Source organism: Molothrus ater, chromosome 1 (genome assembly GCF_012460135.2).
Source record: "Molothrus ater isolate BHLD 08-10-18 breed brown headed cowbird chromosome 1, BPBGC_Mater_1.1, whole genome shotgun sequence".
Taxonomy (NCBI): Eukaryota; Metazoa; Chordata; class Aves; order Passeriformes; family Icteridae; genus Molothrus; species Molothrus ater.
Genome location: NC_050478.2, coordinates 141,290,352 through 141,315,196, shown reverse-complemented (window position 1 = coordinate 141,315,196; position 24,845 = coordinate 141,290,352). Strand labels below are relative to the sequence as shown.

Here is a 24,845-nt window from a genome sequence, read left to right as displayed (position 1 = left end):
ACTCCAGTTTCATTCATGCACATTTACAGCTTTACCCTTTTACAAACCATAAGCACATACACATACAGCCCATGGTGCAGGCCAAAACCTCAGTGGATTTATTATTTCCTTTTAAATAGAGAAATAATTATATGTAAACTCCAAGACAATCATCAGAAAAAGACAAATTTTGTCATCTACTCCAAGATGATCCTGGCTTGTTGCATTTTTCTCCCTTTGAAAAGCAATGATGCCTCTTCTCCACACTCTGCTGAGGGCTGCAACGAGATTTCTATGGATCCTGGTTGCTGCTAATGTGACTCTTTCTACTTTCAGAGGACGTTAAGGCAAGGAAAACCAAGTACCTTTGTGGTTTTAGGTTTTCATGTAATTTAACGAGCAGCAGAGAGGCTGTTCCGCGCCCCAGGTGACAAAAAGCTGCAGGTCACAGGTATCATCCTGGGTCTGCCCTGTGCCTCAGCCCCAGGGCCAGCACGAGCATCCTGCTCCCATACTACTGCCCCAAAGAGCATCAGCAAAACCCCAGGGAAGCAGAACAAATTAAGATCCCAGTCCTCATATTTTTACAGGGCCAAGTCTACCCCTGTATCAGCACTGTGTGTAGCAATTATGGATGATTCACTTTAATTTACTTTGCCCTATTCCCTTTTACTGTAACACCACATAATGTTCTTGACTTGGGTCAAAAGCATTAGCCATCAGTACCACAAGCACTACGAAGAGCAAGGTATTTGTTTAGATCCTCTCTCCCATTCTTTCTCATGAAATGAACTTGCTAATATGTGTAACAACTACATGCATCTCCAGCAGCAGGTGCTCCACACCCTCTCTGGGTCTTGGTTTCAGTGTTTGGCTCTCGCTGGAAAGGATTCTTTTCTCTGATTGCAAATTTCCCTGCTGCAACCTGTAGAATCCACTTCCACATCACTGACAAAACCAACATTTTTAACAGTGGTTTGCTTCTTCAAGTCAGGGCAGCCATCAAAAAAATGAAGTACACAAATACTGCACATTCAGTAACTTAATGGTAAAAAATGAGTTTATTTTAGAAGTAAAAAATAACAAGAAGGTTACAAACAAATACATATTTTCTAGCTAGGATTTTATTCTTATATAAAAATATCTCCAAAAGCCTTTAATAAGTCTATGATCCATCCTGAATCACACTATACATATTTAGCTTTTCACTGATTAATAAATTGAAAGTGCAGCTAAAGGTCCAGTGCAAATCACCTCAAGGTGAGCACGCTGTAGCTGGGGAAGGAGCTGGAGGCAGCCTGGCTCGGGCCCGTGAGGTGATCCTTCGTCTGAGCCGCCGCACCTCGGCCATCAGCTCCCGTTCCCGGCGTGCCAGCTCTGCCCGGCTTCTGTCTAAACACAACCAAGTACAAGAAACTTAACATTGCAACTAGTGGCTTTCCATGAGCACTACAAATACCTGTTGGAAAACAGGTAGAGAAATGCTGGTTTTCAGTACCACTGGATGTGAGGCAGCCCTCAGACTGCTGAGAGCAAGTTCTTTGAAAGCGGTGCCTCTGTTGGCTATCAGGTCAGATGCTAATGGGGGCTGCAGCAGGTCCAGAGGTTCCCATTGCCTGCAGACTTTTGTACATAAGGTGCATTGGAATTGAAACTGCTTTTACTGCCAGAGTAACTAGGACAGACCAGAGGAAATTAGACTAATTCTTGACTATAACTCTGAGTCAGATTTTGATGAAAGACAGCTCTACAGCCTCTCAACATTCCCAAATCATAAACAGCTATGAAGACAGGAAAAGCATGGGCAAGATGATCAGGTCAGAATGCAACTACACTAGGCTGAGGTTTACTAGGACCACTCTCATAACATGACACACTTCAGGCACTTCTTACCTGCGCCATCCCTGGGAGCAAAGACATTTTCTGCAGGTGTGAAAGAGAACATAACAATAAACTGTTTACTATCCACTAAACACCTACACAACTAATGGCTCAATCACACAGCTGGGTGTTCCAGCAATGCTCTGAAACTAAATGTGAAACAGACTCCTAACTTAAACACTTACTGTGTAGTGATGATGCTAATGTAGACAGATCACTGAGAGAGATGTTTCCAGACCCTGGCACCTGCTGGACTTCCACCCCTCTCTCTGTACACCTGGCCTTTAAATCGCACAGTCTCTCTGTGGGAAATGGAAAGAAGGGTTCTTTGTAAATTAAAAATTTTGAAGTTTCTAGTGAATTTTTCTAGCTGGAGGTAAAACAGTTTTTCTCCAGGAAGCAAAGCTAGAACAATCACCCACTGCAGTTAATGGCAAGTACAATTTGCTCAGAATTAGAAGTCAATGTTTCTACTCTTCGGGTCAAAGCTATGCATCACAGCATTTCATTTTAAGGAATTACACCTCTGTAATTTCATTAATTTCTTAAAATTCCCTTCAAGAAATTACAGCTCTTTAAGAAATTACATGTGCTGTTTCTTCCTATATAATTAATCTTCTGACAAACAGGCCACTAAGATCATATGGAATATGGCTACTCATGCCCGTAGTTTTAGGAGCCACCCATTTTAATTATGCACAGTTGCAAAATACTCCATACTAAAACATTAGGTGAATAAGGACAAAGGCTGAAAAAGTTTGCCCAAAGCAATACTAATCACCTAACCCTAATATTAATCACTAATTTTATGTAAGCCTTGGAAGCATGGTGGGGGTAGGAGAAATACCTGCAAAAACACACAAATGCAGCACTTGAGAAGGATGTACTGACCAATTCTGGAAGCACATAAATGTGTTGGGGTTTGTTTGGGTTTTTTTTTTTTAACAAACACTTAGAAAAAGCATTTACTGGTATAACACTGTATGTCAGTATTATACTACTTCTTGGTATAATATTGTATGTCATAGGACAACATTATTTGACAGAAAATTTCTAATGGATGTGATTTTACAATTGTTTTAAGATGAGCTAGACGAGCGCTCCTACCAAAAATGCCATTTATATTGCGGCATTTGATAGGTATCAAACTGAGATTTCTTTCTAAGTCTGGCCTTGGAAAACAGATACATCTGTTTCATGAAACAATATTGCCAATAAGCACTTATGGAGTGCTTAGTAAAGGAGTTGTGCTTAAGTTTATTCCCAATAATGAACAGTTCATTTGTGTTCAGTTGTTGAATCCTTCATGCCAACATCCACACAGAACTGTGTTATCTACATGCTCACCAAAACAGCCATCTTCCCTCTGCATCTTCTCAGCCAGTTCTAACTCATCATTCATTCTGTCATCTAAGAACTGCTTCCTGTGCCCATCTGCAGCAGCAGCCACCTTCTGCTCTTCCTCCAGTTGGGCTTTATGCTGTACAACATCTTCCTGCTGTGCAACAGAGATATTAAATGTCTTCAACAGATGTGTTGCAAGGAAAAAGCAACAAATAGAACCATCTGGATTATTACAGATTACACTTCACCCTATAATCAAAATATGGTAGTCAGCTGTGTGACGGTTTCATTTTGAAAAACGTCTCGTTCAAATATCTGGAGAAAGGTAAAAGTCTTGGGTCAGAGAATAAAAATGAGAGGAACTTACAGAAATAGGAATATGCTTTCCTAAGACTAAAACACCCTTACCAATTCACTCTTGTGCTTCCAGAAACTCCCAGTCAAAATAGAAAAGGAGAATTCTAACAAAATATTTCTCTAATACATTTCAGCTTTCTGCACTCCCTATTATAGGTATAGGCAGTTACGTTTTTGCCAGGCCCACTTAAAAAAAGAAATTATGCAAATACCTTTTTTTCTTCTGCCTCCCTCATGGCCTTGAGCAGTTCAGCTTCTCTCACCCTGTTGTCATGCAGGAGCGTGGCAATCTCTCTGTAGCACTTCGCCTGGTCCTGCTCATCATGCCTGGGTCTCCAGTCAGTGTCAGTGTGCTTCTGCGCAGCTCTGGCTAAATTTTCTTCAGCCACCTAATAAAACACCTTTCTTACCAGAAATTCAGTCTATTCCAACTGCACAGCCTTACCTACAGACCAGGCAGGACAAACTGAGGTGTTCTCCAGGATCCCTGTCAGATGTCCCTGCTAGAGCCACTAGCTGCACTAACAGGTGCAGCTGACATAAGATTGATACCTGAATGCCAATACTTTCACCCACATCCATCTGCTTCCAAAAATCAAATGCTGTTTACAAAAATTCAGACCCATATGTTTATTTCTAGACAATACACAAATGCAGATGCCAAGCATATGGGCAGTGGGATAGCTGCAACTATTTTTCCAACTGTGCAGTTACAAGTTCTGAGCTTGAAAATCTGAGCAATTCCTAATGTCAAGCTACACACATTCATTACTGAGATCTAGAAGACAGCTTCTACAGCTGAATTTCCTGCCAAGTACTACCAACTGAAATCTCCTTTGAGGCTGTCTTTTATTTTGTTATGGTTACAAACAAAACATGTTCCTTATCAGGAGGATGACTTGTTTTGAAAAGAACTTTTGAGTCTTACATGCTTTCTAAGTTTTGAGAAGTAAAAAAATAAAAGCTAGTATTTCTGGCAGGTCCAGAGAATTTCAATATTATACAGATGTTTTGACACTTCAGTCAGATTTTTGGAAATCTCAAAACTTTAAACATAGAATCTTAATCTATTAATATAGCTATCTAGAAATTAGATTTCTTTAGAAAATATTTCCATATGAACTTGAACTAGTTAATTACAGTCAAAATGCTATTAACCAGTAACTATGAACTACTTGTTTAAGTTAGCATATTGACTCCCCAGAACACATGTTAAGATCCAATCATCTTACTGTCTGAGCTTTCTGTATTTCTTCTTGATCTATTTCCATCAATCTCTGAACACGTTGGTCTTCCAGATCCATCTTTCTTCGATGAGCTTCCACCTCTTCTTTCATTTCCTTTGTAACTGCCTCTTGGTCTTGGATTAGATGCTGCCAAGCACACAAAACAAAAATTATTGTTGCTAAGCTACTAGCTCACATTGGTAATTCCATCTCTTTAACATTTATTAAAATTTCATTAAACTAGTATTTGAATATATTCACACATCTCATCCCCCTGCATATCATAACTGTCCAAAAAAGTCATAGATCCTGCTGTTTTATCCACTTGGAATTAGATGAAGCATGAGTCATAACAGTGGCCTGAGTCATGACAAGGGATGTAATTCCATTCTCCAGATTACTGTGGAGAATAAAAGCAAAATTCCAACCTAAATGAACTAGATTCATCATGAAAATATTCTGCAATTTATGGCAAATTTTAGCCAAAACCCCAAAATGTTTCATAACTATGAAGTGTGTTTCATGGCACTGGGGTTTGTAATAAACACATCTGCAGCCTGAATGCAGAGATGATTTCCAAAGTAGTACAACCAACTAGCAGACCTAGAAACAGCATTTTAGCTTATCACCTTTTCTTCACATTCACCAGGGCACATCTACACAATTTCCTGCAAAAGTTAAAGCCCCTTCCCAGGCCTGTAGGAATCTACTGAGCAACTGAGTCAAAGTCAACATCCTTTGAAGCTGGAGCGGGGACCCTCGCTGACAGCAGTGAAACAGTGCAGGGAAAGCCTGTCTGCACAGACTCTTGTGGGCAAACAGAGATCCTCAGCTAGTTGAATAATTGCTACCTTTCTAGCCTAGAGAGGATGATCACTGTAGAATTAGTTCCTTAGAGAGCTGACTTTACATGTACTGGAATACAAATGAGCCTAGCCTGGTTTGTGTTATGTAGCCACAATACAGTTGGCTGTGTACTGAATAAATAAATGCTAACAGAAATTTAGCCCAGTCATGCTCAGTATGGATTATAACAAGTTTAAGACCAAAAGCTTTAAAAAACCCAAATATAAACTGGCATGTTTCAAAATGAGGGTCAGAGAATTGGATGTCTACTTCTCCTTTATTCCATTGGATCTACACATACTCAAGATGGGTACATGTAGCTTTGACTTCTAAACACTTAACTGAGTATTTTTAATCAAAATTAACATTTCTAAAGCCTTCCACTGGCATTCTTGCTTTGCAGTAATTTATAATAATTATTTATAATAACTAACTAAAATTTAACTTTAAACAGAATTACTGATTAAAGCCATTTATTACTGAATAGCCATATTTCTGAATAAATCAGTCATTTCAGAAAGGAACTGCACATTCCTGATGAACCATCCACTCCTTTTTGCTTAATGATGTTGTTGGCAACTAGACATTTTTTCATCACCTACATCAATCTGCTATACTGTTCTCTCCAGAAAATGCAGATATGTCTGGATATCACAGATGAAAAGGTGGGAGTTTCTGGATGAGGAACACATTGTTATACACTTATTTCTTATTTACATGTTACTCACTTCCCTCAAGCAGCTGAGCCCATAACTAAACCCTGTAGCAACCAAATCATACCTCAGCAGAGGAAAAGAATAAAATGGGGAGGATATGACTATTTTCACCCAAAACTCCCCAAGATAACAGTGAATTGTGTTAATGGTTTTATCAACAGAGGATTTACTCTAAAAAAAATCATTAAAGAGAAAAAAGAGAAAAATACCAGGCCCCCATTTCTCCTCACAAGGTGTGGTTGAATGAACACAATCAAATCCAAGAACTTCAAATGAACAACCATTAAATATTTGTATTTAGCATAGTTCCCCAATAATTACCTGTTCAAAAAGCTGTTTCTGTGATTCAGGTTCTGTATCTTGGACAGCATTTGTTTCCTGCTGTCTCATAGATGCCTTGTGGAGAAGAGAAACACATGAAAATACAGTAAAGAAATTCTTCTGCTTTAGAAAAACATTATCAAAAAGAATGTCCAAACCCCAAGCCCCTAAGTTCTGGTTAGTTTTCTGTCATATGAAGAATGGAAAATACTGCATAACAAAAGCACAGGGCAAGGTGGAGAAGAGGCATAGAAGAGTTTTGCATCCAGCCAAGCTATGTTAGGGAAATACCAGTCTTGAATTAATGTTAAAAACCTACCACATGCAGCTCTGAATTGAGAAAGGAGTCTCTGAAGGCAGAATTCTGTGGAGGACAGTGGGCAGAAGGGCAAGTGGCTGCTTTGCACCTGGCAGAACCTGAGCTGAGCTGGAGCTGAGGAGCGTTACAGTGCCCTGACTGCAGAAACAGCCACCCAGCTGCACTGTGCTCTGTGAAGTGTGTTGCTGAGACACAAGGAACAGCCCTGCAAAGGCTCAGTAAGTGCCCATGAGCTGCAAACCCTTCCATTCTCAGCACCATTTTCATGGCACAGCTGCATGCCATGGTGCCTGGGTTAGTGATTCAGAGCACAGCCAGGCCTGGCCAGAGGCCACTGTGGAGCCTCTTCATCAATGGCAGAGTTAATTTGCAATCTGGACATGCAGCCCACAGACAGCTGAGAATTCACTAGTCCTTCAAGGAGCTCATTACATTTTTCAACACTGCCACTAACTGTTAAATAATGCATTTACCACTTGAAGCAGTCTGCCTCATGCTAAATACACCTCTGGGCTCACAAATCATAGTATATCAACTAAAATTTTAGTTATGCCTTTTTTCCTTGTTTATTTTTCCCTATTAACCCTTGCAGAAAAGAATTACTTGAGCAATACTCAACCTTTCTTGCAATTTCATCATCGAGATGTTTCAGTTCCATTTGAAGCTGATCTTGGTGGTAGTTCAGAAAACGCCTTCTTGAAGCATCTAAAAGTTGCAGTTCCTTTACTTTCAGTTCTCTTTTCACCACAGCAAGCCTTCAAGGCCAAAATAAACAGAAATAAACAAATAACAGAAATGATACTGTATATGTAAAAGGTGAGTACCAAAGAGCACAAACACACAATGCAGTTAGCCCTTAATTACTATGAGCTCGTCTCCAGCTTAACAAAGCTTTGGATGGCTGCTGTCTTTCCTGTAAAATGTCCAGTTTTCATTTAAGAGACAAAATTAAATTCACAGACACACATCTTCTAATGGCAGTATCTCCAGTTAAGCTTTGAAGTCCTGTGCCCTGTTTCTGCTCCACTTTAATAAGTACTAGTTTAATGTTGCAAGATCCAAAACTGGAAACTACTCCATAGAATAACTGCCAGTGTCCTGGTACCTCTTCCTGCACAAAATTAGTCCCAAGTTTATTTGGTAAATATCAAACTCTTTCAAGGAACAAAACTGCAAACTCAAGGATTAGTTTATAAATAAAGGCCTGCTGTCCTCTTAAAAAACAAACAAACAAACAAACAAACAAACAATCAAACAAAACAGCTCTGTAGGTTACAGAGATTTAAAAGATGTGCTCAAAAATGTGGTGGTTAGGGACATGGTTTAGTGGTGAACTTGGCAGTACTGGGTTAACTGTTAGACTTGATGATCTTAAAGGTAATTTCCAACTTAAATGATTCCATGATTACCTGTAGTTTATCTAAGAAATTATGGAGATATTGAAATTCTCTTAAACCTTCACAACTGCAAAATGTACAAACTTACAGTTCAGCTTCATTGCTATCACAACTCTTTGCTTATAAACTGATACACAAAGCAGTTGTTTGTCTAGATCCACTAGAAGTCCAAGACTGTGCACAGTCACTGATCCTGTAAGTGACTCTTGTATCTGCAGTGTGGCTCTGCCCACAATGCAAGTCTGAAGTCTCAGAGTGCAGACACACAGCAGTTGACTGTTTAAGAGACTTCCCAATCTGAAGGAACCAGAAAAATGGCTGGGAGCTGAGACAAGAATATGAAGTGACTTGACCTCTAATCTGTTGTATTCCCTCCAGGGAGTAAGAGGTGAGGTAGTAATACAACCCAGATCACTTAATTCCCAACCAAAATATGACCCACCAGACCACAGTTATCCCACATTACAATTTATACAAATTAGTGGTTATTTCTCCTTTACTCGTGGTTAAAAATGTAATAGCAGGCTATAGTAGCCAGACCCCTAATGCTTCCTATATTCTAATACCTCTGCCTCTGTTCTGCCAACTTCTCTTCTTCCAGTAGGATTTTTTGTCTCTGTTCTTCAGCTTCTTGAAGTAATTTCTGCCTTTGATACCAGGCTTCATCTTCTGCTTTCTGTTCCTGTGCTTTGGCTTCTGATTCATGTGCTAATTGTCTACATGGAAGGAAGTCACGTTAATCATTCAAACCAAATATCAAGAAATTACTCGATTACTTTGAAATTGATGACAGCACTAGCAAAGAACTGCTGAAATGAGATGACATGAAAGAATATGGCATCTCCTCCACAGTGACAAAGTACATGAGGAAGAGCTACCATACTGACTGTTAGAGACAACAGGGCATTACAGATGAGTGCAGGTACTCTCTTCCTCACATTCTTAATAAAACCTGGTTTCTAAGGGTGCCTTGGCATCATGGTACCCACTGATTTCAATAGCAAGCTAAGAACTCCTGGCCCTTCAAAAGTTGGGCCCCACAAGGTCAACAGAGCTTTAGGCTCTAGCTATGAGCTTCCAAGTTCAGTGACTTGTAGCCCAATATCTTCTGCTAATTAGCAGACATTTTTTATTTAAGATAAGACTAATGATGTAATGTAAAAACATGTCAAACCAAGTAACTCTCAAGCTTTAGCAGCTATTTCAAGTCCTTTTCCTGAATTTTCTTATCTCTCAAGACTACACATTACAACATACAAAGGCAATTATGTCCACCTGTCCTTCCCAGACTGAGTCTTCAATTTCTCACTAGTACCTCTCTCGCAAGTATTCAATTTCATCTTGTCTGATCTTCTCCCATTTCTGAGCTTGATAATTCACAATGAACATGGGATACTTATTAAACACAGGGTACTGTCCTTTTGTAAGTGGTGTGAAGTCATCAAGCATTTGCTGTGGATGGATATCCAGAGGTGTAGCCTCCATAAGATGATAGGCTTCCTTAATCACAACATTAATGTCCACGTTGTTACGATGATGAAAGAAATACTGTAAGAGACATGCTGCCATTTACATTCTACACAAGATTATGCACTTTTATGTATTTTTACACAAATATATATTTATTTTTAATACACATATCTGGGAATTATCATGAAAAATAGCAATATATATATTTCAACAGTTAATTTAAAAAGTTTTTAAAGTTTTCCCTACCAATTCATAAAACATCACCAGCTCAATTGACTTGAGCCAAACTTCTTCAAGGTGGGAAAGGATGCTGTGGTTCTTTTCCTTCTCTTCAAATGGCAGCTGTGTAAGGGATTTGGGAAGCTGGGTGTCAATTTAGAGTGTCCAACAGTGACTCCTACTACTGGATAAACCTGCCTTGACTTTGAGTGTTCAGCCATGAAGCTCAGAAGTTTCTCCTCTTGCAGGACTATTCTTCCTGTCAAAGATCTTATCTACCAAGAAAATCTCTAAATGGTCATTATTAAACATAGCAGTAATGCTATCTGCTTGATGTCAGTCAAATTGCTCATAAGCACATTTTAGAGGTGGAACCCTTTGTCTGCCTATAGAGATTTTTTGTAAGAAAAAGAATCCTCTTCCCATGGAATATTAAACATAAGAAAACATTTTAATTTAGCTTCAGAGAACATCCAATAATACTGACTAATTTTGAAAATCTGACAGGAGGATAATGATACAACATCACAGAATTATTGTGTATCGTCTCCAGAGGCAGAAGTCCATACTAGATCCTCAAAAAGAGACAGAATTATTTTGGGCTTGATGAACTATTGAAATTTTAAAAATGGCCTTTAGGGACATTAGAAAGCCTATGAAAGCTTTTAAAGTTCTCCTTGCATGAAACTGCAGGAAACTGCTCAGTGTTTTTACTCATTTATTGTGTATTTGTCAAGTACACAGATATTAATTTGGAAATGGATCTCCTTGTAACCTAACAACAGATACAATGTTTTATACATCTTTTCCACATGATTAACTTAAATATGAAAATGTTTACCTCAAAATCTGCTGCTTGATTACAGTGGAGCAAGGAGCTCTGGAACATATAACATAGGCAATGACAATCATTAGAAAGTATGAAGGATGGTTGGAGAAAATATTGTCGAAGGCTTTCAGCCATTCTTCTCTTGTAAGAACCTCAGATAATAGTGTTTCTAGGAGAGGCCAAGCATAAACCTAAATTATTTGGGAAAATTGACAAAATAATCCATTAGTACAATTTTACCATTCCTTTTAAAGAAACAATATGATTTTTCTTGCCTTATACCAAGAATCTACTAATTTATGAAAAAGGAAATAAACAGAACATTTCAAGATAAGTTTCACCACCTACTCTAAACATTCAAAGTTAATCTGGGGTGATTACAAATACATTTCTTATTTCACTGGATGTCTAAATGTTCTGTTTAGATTTGTGAAGCTGAAATCGTCCCTAATGATAAACAGGGATTAGAAAATTAATTAATCACACTTATGTCCATGTTAAAAAAAGGTACATTTATAATTTGATGAGTAGATTTTTAAGCAATGTGGACTAGAAAGCAAAGAACTTCTAAAGAACTAAAGTAGCATACATATGATCATGGACAAGGAAAAACAGCAGGAAATCAATGATATATTCTTTACACTCCCACATAATTCACTGGTATTTAATGAAAACTCCCCCAAACTAGAAATTCATTGAAATAAAAGAACAGTGCACTACTATTCACTGCAGTAAATTTTTGTTTACAAAAGCTGTCCAGACTATTACCTGTGAAGTCACATGGTATTTTATTAAATGCTGAAGTAGTTCTTTGTCATGATGTGCCAAAACATTTTCCATCATACCAAGGACATTAATTGGAGGATTGGGAAAGTACTCAAACCAGTGTTGGCAAAAATTAACTGAAAGAGAACAAGAAGCTGAACACAATCCACTGTAATCCCGAGCAAAAGACTCATGACAACCTTGAAGTTGGGTTACTAAGCTGATGCATTTAAGATTTTGTTTCAGGCAGCAAAACCTATTTAAGATACTCCCATCTCTTCTGTTTCCAAGTGTTCCTAAACCATTCCCACAGTACACTGCTCCTCCAGCTGCACTGGCATGGGTTTTTGTGTCAGTACACTGTGAACAAAACAGAAGAACTGATCTGGCTCAAATACAAAGTGAAAAAAAATCTATGAGCTGTGGGACTAAGGCATGAGAGGCAGATGGGAATACTTAAATCAGTGTTTCTGTCTCACAAAACTACAGCCTGGATCAAGTAATTTTTAACGTACTAAGAATAATTTCTGTAAACTTGGATACTTATTCACCAACAGCATGTGGCTGCAAAGTGGGTATGTATGCTTGGCAGCATATATCTTCTGTAGATTTAGTAGCAGCTGCAACAACTAATTTAAGTGTAAGGCACTTTAATTTAGAATGTTTCTTCAGAAGACTGCCACAGCTAGTGTTCAGACAAATGTCTAGTTTTGAGTTACCACATGCTAAAGACAACTAAACAGAGTTTAGTTGAGAGAGATTCAAACCTTGAAAAAGATCATTCCCTGTTGGCTGGGAGCAGGTGACAGGTGGGGTGGATGGCTGTGACTACTTTTCCCATGTCTCAGAGACTTAATTATTGTGATATAATTACACTAGATACATATGGGTTTGCAAATGTTAGATACGTTTCAATTAGACTTTACAAACACTGTTAAAACTGCTAACTTATTGCTAGAAACACTGCAAAAGGAAGTCTCATATTTTGAGGTTTTTGTTTTAAGCTCCCTATTAATTCCTGGTAACCCAATGGTGACCTATAATAAGGAAATAACTTACTCATTTCAGCAGGAAAAGCTCTTTTGCTTTGGAAAGCTTAAACATGTTGAAGCATATCTGAGTTTTTAAAATCATTGCTTACCTACTACTGTAGCAACAACTTCAAAGCAGATCAGCTGGTTGTTCTGGAATAATTTTACAAATGGGAATGCTAGCAAAGGCATGTAAGGTGTCTCAGCAAAGATAGCAGACCAGTGAGCTAGAGCTGACAAGGTCCTGTACACAGAGACAAACAAAAAAATGTTGTGTAGGAAACACTGATCCAAAACCAAATAAAAATATAGCATGTATTTTACAACCACAACATAGAAAAATTGTGAACTTCAAGACAGATGCAGGATTGTAGGAGTTACCAAAACAAAACAGCATGAGGGCACTACCATGTCATTTTAGAAATTTTCTTACAGCTGTTTCCAGCTACTGGATACATTTCGGATGACTATTTGAAAATAAAAATCAGTACTATTTTAAATAAATACAAATATATATTTTACCTCTGTAGAACTCTCAGCAGTTTCCCACTTTTGATAGGATACTCTTTCTGAATATTTACAAATGCACTGTGGATTCCCCTATCTATCAGGCTACTGAATGCCAAGTGGTTTTCAGGAAGTTGTAATAAGGAACGCCAAACAAACATCCTGCAATTAAAATGCAGCCTTAGTCAAGGAAATTCTTTTTCATAGGCCAGTAACCACAAGCAATTTTATTTTGTGCAAGCATGAACATGCACATAAAAAACACCTGTACTTAGCTGGATATTCTCCAAATCCTTTCAATAAGGCCTGCAGACGTTTCTTGTTTAATCCACCTGGTAATTCATTCTACAAAACAGGAGATCAACAATAAATGTAACCATTTTCTCTTTCTTTGCACTCTAATCAATGAGAGTGGCTAAATATTGAAGTTTATCACATAGTTTCAAAGAAAAAAATCAAACATGTATTGCTGTCTGCTACATAGTCCCAGGAACTTCAACAACAACAAAAAGGTAATTCCATCATCATTTATTGTCTCCTGAACTCAAAGAACAGCTGCCATTGATTTCAGTCACAAGCAGATCAGACCCAAACTGGCTGAACTGTGTACAAATAAATGATGCATATAGCAAACCATAAAGAATACTAACATAAGAAATAGATCATATGATGACACATAAGCAGGAATATATATACATATATATATATATATATATATACACACACACACACACACGCACAAAAGGCACAAGGTAAAGACAGAGAGAGAAAATGGCACTGTGATGACAGAGGGAAATAAATGTAACTCATCTTCTAAATAATTAAGAAAAAAAGGAAATGGATTCTAGGCAGACATTTTAGATATGCCAGTTGGCTTTCTGCAGGAAGGCAGATCAGATCTAGCAAATACCATATGTGTCACAAGTTGCTTGAACAACTGCAGAGGTACCCCAGACTGGAGGCAGCTATGACTGTGTCACATCCTGTAGGAGTATAGGCTAAGTAGAGAGAGAAAACGGTACTAAAATTTCCTTAATCCCTGCTCTGCTCAAATATCCAAGTGCTTCAGTGCCTGAATTTATTTTTTAAAGCAAATGGCAATGAAATATAAACACTGCAGACTGAAGGACAAAATATTTGCAATTTCTTCCTACCTCTTTATTTTCAAGTGATGTATTTGCTTGCAGTTTCAGCAATCTGCTTTGAATTTTGCTTTGTTTGGATTTCCATGGCCCCTTTGACCTTTCTGAAGTCACTTTTGTGATCAGTTTATTTGCCTCTGATGTGTACTTGGGCCCATCTTCTACAACTTTGAACGTGAATGGTGGAGGCTAGTATTAGGTGCAAATACCTTGGTTAAAATCTTGTAAAACAGATTACACAGAAATATAATTTGTTGTTTATTTTATATGCTACATTTTTGAGTATGATGACCATAAAAAGAAGACTAGAACCACATTTATACTATAAATAAACAGATATAGATTGTATGCTCCTAGAAAAGGATGTCACAAATAAAACTGCTTTAACTATGGGAACGTTTATGTAGCTTCCAAGCTAACTCAAACATCATGTTATTCCCTTGCTTGGCAAACAGTAAAAATATAATTGGGATACTACAGATGTGTATCATGCACTGTTAAGGTTATTTACTTTAATGTGTTTCTCAATGTCATTAAAATATTTTGCATTTCTATAGTACCAGTTAAAAGAATATAGAACACCTTTACAAACTTTAATTAGTCTTCAGTGTCAGGCAGGTATTAATTAATTCAATGCTGGAGATTGTGAAAGCAAGTGACAAAGTGGATATCCCAGTTCATGTCAAACCATCAGCAAAAGTGCAAATGGAATGCGTGTGACATATTTACACATCCTTCCTCAGCTCCAGCTCCATCATTATCCAGAGCTGCTTACTGTTTACTTCAAAGACGTGGTGATTAAAGATATATGGAATTCTGTATTAGAAACCTGACTCCCATTAATAAATTAATGTAACAAAATAAGGACTGGTATTTAGAATGTTTGTTATTTAGGGAGGATTAGGAGTGTATGATTGTGCCATAAATGATGGGTGCTGGTATCCAATAACACAGTAAGAAGAATAAAATCACAGTAACAAAAACACCATTTGTGCCCACAGTTTAAGAGAGCATTAGCTGCAAAGTATTTCCTGTAGGAAATGGAACAGAAGAGGCACAATTATTCTGTTTCCATCTCCTCCAAAACACCATTACAAAAAGAAATTGATGCACACAAATTGCTATAGAAAGAAATACCATCTCCCCCTTCCAACACTATATATACCTCAAAAACACCAGGTTACCTGACAGGCTGGAGGAACTATGAAGGAAACTGTACAAATCACTTTTTCTTTATTTGTATTGTTAAATATGATACCTCTGCAAACTACTGCTGCTGCAGTCTGCTTATGCAGCCAAAGATCATCTCTAAGAGGACTTACTATTGTTTTAAGAAATGTAAAATACTCTACCTTATTTCCTTCTTGAGTCAAAGCTTGGACACTGTATAAGTTAAGGCTCCCATTTTCCATTACTGAAGCAATATACCGTCCATTTGGGCTAATCACAGCTGTACTAATTCCCTCTTCAGGACTCCCAATGTCAAAAAGAAGTTTGCATGTTTCTATATTGATAAATCTCATAATATTATCTTGACTTAACACTCCAAGGACCTACAAGTTAAAAGGATTCAACCATTAATACTGCCAATGTAAAACAAAGTGGAATACCTGGAATACCCAATTCAGCAACAACATTCCATGAAGCTAAAGGAGCAAAGATTCAGTACAGTAACTTTCCTTTTGTATCGTATACCTCCATATCCCCAGAGCCCCCCAAAAGCCCTCCAAGTACAGGTGTTGAATCCACTATCCAAATACTCCTGTCTTGAGCTTTATGAAAAAACTGACCTGATTGGAGCCCCCATCAAAACTGTCAGGGAGGAATTCCAGGTGACGGACAGCTCGCACCTTCTCTGGCATCTGGATTATTTTTATCAACTGCTTTAATTCCAAACACCACAAGTGAAGATGATTTGATTTCCCACCAGCTACCAAAGTCCGACCATCCCTGCATCACAGGGAAAGCTTCCATCAGCACACTATAATTTCAATTACTGTTAGCTAAAAAGAGAGATTGTTCATTTTGTTCTATGCCCTCAAATAGCTTTTGAATTTGCCATTATTCCTGTGATACTCCCCTGAAAGAACAAAATAGCTCCTAAATAATAGAATTTGCTTTAGTAAAGGATAGGATATTATCCTTAAAGGATATTATAAAATAAAGTTTAAACATTATTTTAGTGGTCATTAAAAATCAACCTAATTTATTTCAACTGTTATGGGATGATAATAAAAACTGCTACTGATCTTTGCTGAAAGTATCAGTCACAGCAGAGTTCAAAAGCTTATCATAGTAGATAGCTCAATACTTCCACAAAGTATTACAAATAAAGAAAGAGAATCTGCTTAAAACCATATTTTTAATAGTCTGCCTTTAGAATGTTTAAAATAGCAATTTACCTGGTAACAGCAAACACCTTATAAAATAATACAGAACCTTCTACAGGAGGTGACAACTGATATTTACAGTGAAGAGTATCAAATTCCCATGCAAAAACAGAATTATCTTTGAAACAGCTGAGAATGGTGTTATTCAGTGGAAGAAAAAAAACCTGGAAGAATATGGAAAAGAAAAAATAATGGGATGTTGTCAAGAAAGTACATTTAAAATTACCAAAGTGCATGGCAAAATAAAACATGGCAGGTGTGGCTATTACTGTGACAGCCTAGAGAAGAGTAGGGTTGCTCTCCTTGCACTGGTTAAAATGTGTTATACCCTTTGCTAAGCCAGTTTAACTCACTGAAATAACTGTTAAATTTGATCTGTCTTGTTTTTATGACTGTTAAACTTTAATGTTCCCAATGAGTGCAGCAAGGACGCAATACAAACGCTGGGGACATCAGTGGCTGAGATTAAGTCAGTGCTACAAAGTTCGTAGTTTTGGTCTGAATGATCTCTTGGGGCCTTGAAAATCTGGAAATGTGGATATGTGGGCTGGGTTTCATCTTAGTAACTGAAAATTGGACATTCAGGCCAAATGAGTCACTTGACAGTGAGCAAAAGTAACCTGTGGGGAAGAGTCATCTCAGCTACCAGAGTAATTTATGTTCAGACAGACTGAGCTGTCTGTCCTCCTTCAGGGTCCCTGAGGAAGACCAGACAAAGAATTGAGAGCAGATGAATTTTGGTAAACTGGAATACCGAACAGTTGGTAATTTTCTGCTTTGCCATAGAAAAATACCACAGGATGGTCACAAGCAGCTGTTGAATCAGCAGTGATGCTTTGGAAATGCTCATTGTAGATGTGCTGTTTTCTCATCTGTCTCACCTGCTGTCTGATCACTCTGCATCTCAGTCTCTACATTTTTAAATTAGCTTTTCCCCATGCCAACCTAACAGAAGGTGTATGTTGGAGTGCAACTGGGCTCAAGAGGCACCAAAAAGCACACAAGATGGGTGTGACACTGCTACAGTGGCTCAGAGAGCAAGCAACAATCCAGCTTTGCACACTGAGCGTCAGGCCTGCAGTCTAATAATAAATCTGAACTTCAGTAAAGCACATATCTACCTGTATGTCTTAGACTATGGGATGAGAACAAATACCATTATTCTAAAGACAGGAAAATGAAATCTAGATCATTTGCATAATGTCCTATAGGAAATGGCAGCACCAAAGAGAGCAGGCTCCTGATTCCCAACTGTGATCTATTAATTCAATCATAATCTCTACTGTTTGGCTGTAAAAGTTTTCTCCATACTGCAACATCCTCATCCTACCAAATTCCAAGAGCCACTTACCAATAAGAAGTCCCTACACACAGCCTACACAAAGAAAGAAAGATACTGAGCGCTAGAAAAATCTCCAGTAGAGAAATGCATCCATCTTTGGAGGAAAGGTGTTACAATTATTTTAGCAAAATGTGCTACACAACAGTTTTAATAAAACAAACAAAAATTTATGGATGATCTTTCCCAGTAATTGCTAGGTGACTATTTTAAGCTGACAGAATTTCTGCCTGATCCAGAAGTGGGTGAGGACACTCAAATGAATAGCCTGGTTCTCTGCAAAAGCAGCATGGCTTTTTAGTGGCCAGCCTGACGAGAGGCTTGGTTTGAAGTGGTGTTTGTCAGACTATTCACTGCAGGGCAGCACGTGTGCAAACCATGCTCAGGCACTGGGTCAGGACTTTCTGTAGTACCTAGACCAAAGTGTGACATTTGGTGGCGCAGGCAGACCTGTTTAAAATAGTGTAATGCTAAGGGAGACCTACTTAAACCACTCCCTGACACAAACATGTCATCCTTCTCATCCCGTGCTGCTCCAGTGTGTCTGTGCAGCAAACAGAACCAAAGAAACCACTAGGCTGAGAAGCGGTGATTTGTTTTTGCTGAGCTCCTTTGCAGCCTCGTTTGTTCCCACATTCAGAGCTTTGCCTGCACAGACAGAAGAGCTTTGGAATAAGAAGCTGAATGAGGCAGGTGGTGGTGACTGTCTGAAGTTACCATTATGACACCAAAACTGTTTTTTAACAACACGCTTAAATCCTACTACCATGCAGGTTGGAATCAATCTACACAGGTCCTCTGAGCCCACCCTAGGCTGATGCAAGGTCAACCTAGAAGATGGTTCCAACTTCCAAGTTAAACTGGGTTAGTCAAGGTCATGTCCAAACAAATTTTGGTTATCTGTAAATTTGGAAGTTCCTTAAAAGTTCCCAGGAGATCTTTGCAACTACTGAGTCATTATTTCAGTGGTCTGGGCGACGTGATGGGATAAAAGTTGAGATGTCAAAAGATGATAAAAAAGATTCATCTGTATTTTAAAGACTATTTACAAGTAATGTGATTTTAATATGTGATGTTGTACCTACTGTGGTGTGCTTGTTCACCTTTAGCAGTTGCTCTTTACTCACCTTTTGTATACCCACAGACTGATGAACATTCAGCTTCCTTATTCTTTGAAAGGTGTCCAAGTCCCACAGTTGAGCTGTATCAGTGGAAGTGGTGATGGCATACTTCCCTGAGCCATGGACAGAGATGGAAGACACAGAAGATTCATGGCCTCTCATCCAACTAACTAGCTCCTGGGTTCCTGCAGAAGTTGATGAAAAAGATATGAAAGCCATTCAAAGTGGAACAACTACTACTTTAGTCTTTATTGTCAACACTATGCTGTGAGAGACTTTTAAGCATAACTAGTATATAACCATTTGCCATCACAGCCCAAAACACAAGAAACAAAGGTATCAGTCTTCATATAGGTATTATACCTTAGAGGAACAACCTTCTCCTCATCTCTAAATAACATTTTACAAGTTATGCTCAGTTCTGCACAGAAAGCCAGCTTGCACAGACTTGATTCATTTAGCCTAAAAATCAAACTTAAAAAGCCATGAACAATGTGATCAGTTAATTTCAGCATGCCTCACAGAATATCTGATGTGAACACCCACAGAAGCTGAGACTGAATGTTCTGGTTAGAATTCTGCACTTGTTTTTACTTGTGGACAGCATGTGTGAATGATTACACAACTATTTACAGGTGCAAAGAAAAAAGGTTTAATGACAACAGGCTATGACTACAGAAAGGCAGAGTCAGAAAGCAACAGCTCATTAATTCTTTTAGAACCTTAAACCTTTTTATGCTGTGCACTGCATTCTAAGGAAATGGTTCCGTCTGACTACGACGTCTCCCACTTGTGACTGCATGACCACTAATCTTCCCTCAGCAACCAAACTGCACTGGTGGCAATTACACTGTTTACATTGGGTGGTTTGCCTGGCAGCCCATGGAGTGGTTCCAGCCACTGCTGTGGCATCAAAGATAGGAAATGGCTATAAAGCAGCTCATAAAGACCAACAGTCAAACTTTCTGCTGTGCTTACAGACAATGGAGTGCTTAAAGCTGTCATCACCTGAGAGGTGACATGGGATTGGAGAGTGTCTTCTAAAGAAGGGGATGGAGCTCAACAGGTAAGAAGTGTCTAATACCCTAAGGAACTGCACTGATTTGGGTGAGTACCATTCATATTCTAGAACATTATTCAGTATGACTTGATATCTGGAAACAGCACTACATGAACATGCAGTACTCTCTGGAATAATAAAGATTTCTCTAAGTGCATCCAAATACCTAATTTTGGTCTTGGTGTTGTTGAAAGGAAGAGAAAGAGTGCAAGAGATTTCAGACCTTAACTGTGACTCTTCCTCTATTTTGAGGAACATTGTGCTACATTAAAATCTTTACAGATAATCTCAAGCCCTAAAACTGCAGATGATTCCTACAGCTTTTTAAAAATATTTAAATCCAGAGAATAATTGGATATAATGGAGACATTACAAATGCATTTTCTGATAGGTAAAGAATAATTTATGAAGAATGAATTATGACTGCCCTTCACCATTTTACTTCTAATCAAGACAGAGATACACAGCTGTAATGTTAATTTTTAATATTTCTTTTCAATAAGGATATAGAATTCCTTGAATACTCAAAAGTATTGACATTTATTTTAGCGTACATTGTCACTTTGTTCAAATATTTTACTGTAAATTTAGTCAAGAACTTGTTCAGTCACAAACTAACATAATGGTTTTGGCTTTATTTTAATACAGTACCTCATTCTAAGTAAACATATAAAAAACTGCTTAAAAAAAAAGGTAACATACCTAACTGCAATCCTGTGGTGGACTTCAGTTAAACAAATGCCTGTGTGACTCAGTGAGAATAAAGAACTTTGGCAAAGCAAGGGTTCATTTAGGTTCATTTACCCAAGGACTACAACCAACACAGGGCCAAACTTTTCAGACAGATGGCAGGAAATACATAGTATAATTTCCAGAAAACAAATTATTGAAAAATGTAAGATCAAAACTAAAATTATGTAAGTTTTCATGCCAATACAGATAGCATTTAAGCCTTGAAATTTCTCCTTACCTGTATCAAAGCACTTAACAGAAAAATCTGCCAAAGCCACGAGGAACTCTGTCTTTCTGCGAAGATTAAATGCCAAAGCAGTGCAAGCCTGCATTGTTCTCTGAACAAGGTTGAACCTATTTAAAAATACACATTTTCATTGTGTTAGGAAGCTTAGGTTCATTTAATGTCAAGTGAAGTAATAATTGGTTTCAATATATTTTACAGAGAGAAAAAAATAAACTCAGAAGAAGGGAGTAAGGAAATAATATCCAATTATAACAGATCTAAAAATCAGTGCTAGTATTTTAAAACTCAGTATTAAAATGCTGAAAGACTGGTTGATGTATTTCTGCAAATGAAAGCACTTGGTCTACTCTACTGTAATTTGTGGCTCACTCATTGATCTGTACTGGCCCAAGAGTAACTTCTGGTGCTAGCCCTTAAGTTCTATGGCATTGCTGTTCTTTTTCCAATTGCAAGCCTCTGATCTTTTTGAGCAGCTAAACCAATGAAATAACATTTAGGGAGCCTACACGAGACACTGGGTTGAAGTTTCAGCCCTGAGCAAATGATTACCTATTTAAAACTATCTAGTTAAAACCTGACCTGTGGGATCCTGTCCAGGCAAGTTCCACAGCCCGTGAATGCTACAGATGCCTCAGACAATTAAAAAGTCTTGATAGAATAGTCTTACCTGTTCGCATTCAAGTCAAAAACATATATATTCCCTTGGCGGTCTCCAGCCAGGAGAGAATCCCCAGAACTGTCAAAAGCCACGTTCAGAAAATGTATTGTCTTGGAATGGTACCCTTGGACACTGTGAATGATGTTCACCATAACTCTGTGAAGAAAGCCAGCAAAACAACCATGCTTAGAATAATTTTATTACCATTTATAACTGGAAGACATAGGATTAAAATATTTCTATCTTATGATTTAACAATCTATGTTGTATGTTCTATGAAAAATTTCCCATGAGACTAATGTATTTCTTATGTAAAAAATATACTACAAAGGAAGTAATTCACTGGGTTGGCAGGTGGGTGGGAGACATGTAAGGCAGATGGGGGAAATTCACCATTCACAATCCTTTTGTGTGGTTCCTGGTTACCTGATTTCCATTATTAATAAATAACACTAATTTATACTGATGTATCTGAAAGCCTAATTCAACACTGAGCAAGGAACCTGGCTCATCATTACCACTGCAAAGAAATGTTCTAGAAAACTGAGAAGCTGTGCATTACTGTAAGAAACCAGTCTGTTTAGATGTGGGGAAAACCAGTTTTAATATCACTTCTTTTCACAGTCTTCAAAAGTATTGGGATTGTTAAGCTTGGAAAAGAGAAGGCTCTGAGGTGACTAATTGTGGCCTTCCAGCACCTGAAAGGAGCCTACAAGGTGGAGAGAGACTTTTGACAATGGCCTGGAATGACAGGACAAGGATGAATGGCTTCAAACTGAAAGAGAGTAGGTTTACATTACATATTAGGAAAAAATCTTTACTGTGAGGGTGGTGAGACAACCCAGGCTCCCTAGAGAAGCTCTGGATGCTCCATCCCTGGAAGTGTTCAAGGCCAGGATGGATGGTACCCTGAGCAGCCTGGTCCAGTGGAAGGCCCATGGCAGGGGGGATGGAACTAGGTGATCTTTGAGGCCCCTTCCATTCCAAACCATTCTATGATTCTATGAAGAAAGCTTTATTTATTACTATTCATCTGAGCTATTATAGAACAAAAGTTTCCAGTTTGCCCCTTCTATCCTTGTATGGTGCTGTCCACATAAAACAGAGCCAGATGCAGAAATATGCAGAATAAACTGTAAGAGGAGGAAGGGTTTTCCAGGAAGCAGGAGATTGAGATTTGGAAGATCTGCAATTCCTGGATTTATTGCCTAACACTGAACGAGCCAATAATTTTGTATTATCACTTGGATGTGAATTCAGTTAAGCTAAACACCAAAGCTGTGCCAGATATTGGCAGGCTGATTAAAGACTGCAGAGCAGTTGCAGAATGCTCTGACCATGGTTATATGAGATGCTGCTAGCTCTGAGACACAGAATAGGCTACACAGCACCTTCATGGGGCTGGGGGGTTTGTTACAAGGTCTGAGTGAGCACATACAGCTATGGTACAGACTAGAGATAAAACTAATTGCACCTCACTGTTAAGCCCCTTCTTTTCTTCAATAAAAGGGCCATAAAAATGAAATTAGAAAGATAAAATATTTTAAAGTGTAACTGAAATCTAGTGATGTTTGTGTGGGATTATGATATTAAAGACCCTAACAAATGAAGTATGACTTCTGCTTCTAAAACCACCCTGACACACAAGTACCTATCGCTGCCGCTACAGCACCTCCCAAGACCTTTCCAACGTCACTCTCTGCCTTTCAAGTTTCCCTGCAACTGAACTAAGCCAGGAGAACAGAGTTAGGAGTTCACGGGGCTGCCTCCAGAGTCCCCCAGGACGGAGGCCCCCAAAGCAGCATTTCAGCTGCTGCTCTTCAGCTTAGACCAGGCAGTATTTACACAGCACACCACACTGCGATTAATCTGCTGGAATTCCCCCATGGCATTTTATTCAATACACCTAAAGCAGGGTAAGTGCCTGGCCGAGCTGAGCAGCCTGAGCGCGGGGGTGTCACCACCTCCTTGAGGACCTGCTCCACCTTCAGGAGCGAATCTCATTAATGCATATAAATATCTCAGGGGCGGGTGCCAAGAGGATCGGTGCCAGTCCCTTTTCGGTGTGCCCAGCGACAGGACGAGCAGCAATGGCCTCGAACTAAAACACGAAAGTTTCACCTCAACAGGAGGAATAACTTCTTCACGTTGAGGATGGCAGGGCACCAGACAGGCTGCCCAAGGAGTGGTGGAGTGTCCCTCTCTGGAGACATTCCAAGCCCACCTGGACCGTGCTCTAGGTGGCCCTGCCTTGGCAGGGCTTGGACTGGATGACCTCCAGAGGCCCCTTCCAACCGTAGCGAGCCTGTGACCCGAGGGGAACGCGCTCCTTTCGTTATCTGACCGGCTATCCCAGGGCTGCCCCTTCAACCACTCTGCAGAGGCTCAGGTGGGCCCGGGCCGGCCCCGCCCCGTCCTCCCGCTCCTCTCGGGCAGCCTCTCCCCCCGGCCCGGCCCCGTTACCCCCGCGGTGCGGCCGCCCCCGCCCTGCGGCTCCAGATGGGCCCGCGCCGCCGCTCGCCCAAATCGCAGCGCTCCATCCCCGCCCGGCGCCGCCGCTCCCGCGCTGCCCTCAGGGCTCCACCCACGCTCCGCGCCGGGGGACGCCGCTCGCGTGGTACAGCCCGCTCCCGCTTCACCAATGGGGAGGAGCCGCAAGGGTGGCGAGCGCTCCCCCCCAGATATCGGGGAATGGAAGCGCTCCAACTGCGGCCTCGCGGGCTGCTGGGAGTTGTAGTTTCCCTCGCGGGTGTCGCGCGGCGACCTGGGCGGGGACGGCGAGCGGAGCGCGGCCAGCGCCGGGCAATGAAGTAAAAACGAGTGAAAACGTCGCGTCCTCATAGGCAAGTGTGTTTATAACGCAGTGCAGTAGGTCACTCAGAACGTGGCTTCTGCAGCCTGTCGCAGGCACAGGACTTGCTTCCCTCCTGTTGCCCGCGCCCCCGCATT

At 39.5% G+C, this 24,845-nt stretch overlaps 1 protein-coding gene across 1 annotated transcript; it reads right to left on the bottom strand.

Annotated features, from left to right (window-relative positions):
* Positions 1-1,021: 1,021 nt before the first annotated feature.
* Positions 1,022-24,591, bottom strand: TBC1D31 (TBC1 domain family member 31). The gene is given in 24 exon segments (XM_036378875.2): positions 1,022-1,371; positions 1,873-1,902; positions 2,046-2,162; positions 3,208-3,358; positions 3,774-3,950; positions 4,794-4,934; positions 6,671-6,745; positions 7,609-7,744; positions 8,953-9,102; positions 9,702-9,934; positions 10,917-10,948; positions 10,951-11,095; positions 11,673-11,806; positions 12,811-12,944; positions 13,223-13,369; positions 13,473-13,552; positions 14,362-14,538; positions 15,702-15,902; positions 16,140-16,299; positions 16,752-16,903; positions 19,206-19,384; positions 21,230-21,345; positions 21,906-22,052; positions 24,360-24,591. Coding segments are annotated over 24 exon segments (3,228 nt in total). The 5' UTR covers positions 24,437-24,591; the 3' UTR covers positions 1,022-1,234.
* Between the last annotated feature and the right edge of the window lie 254 nt (positions 24,592-24,845).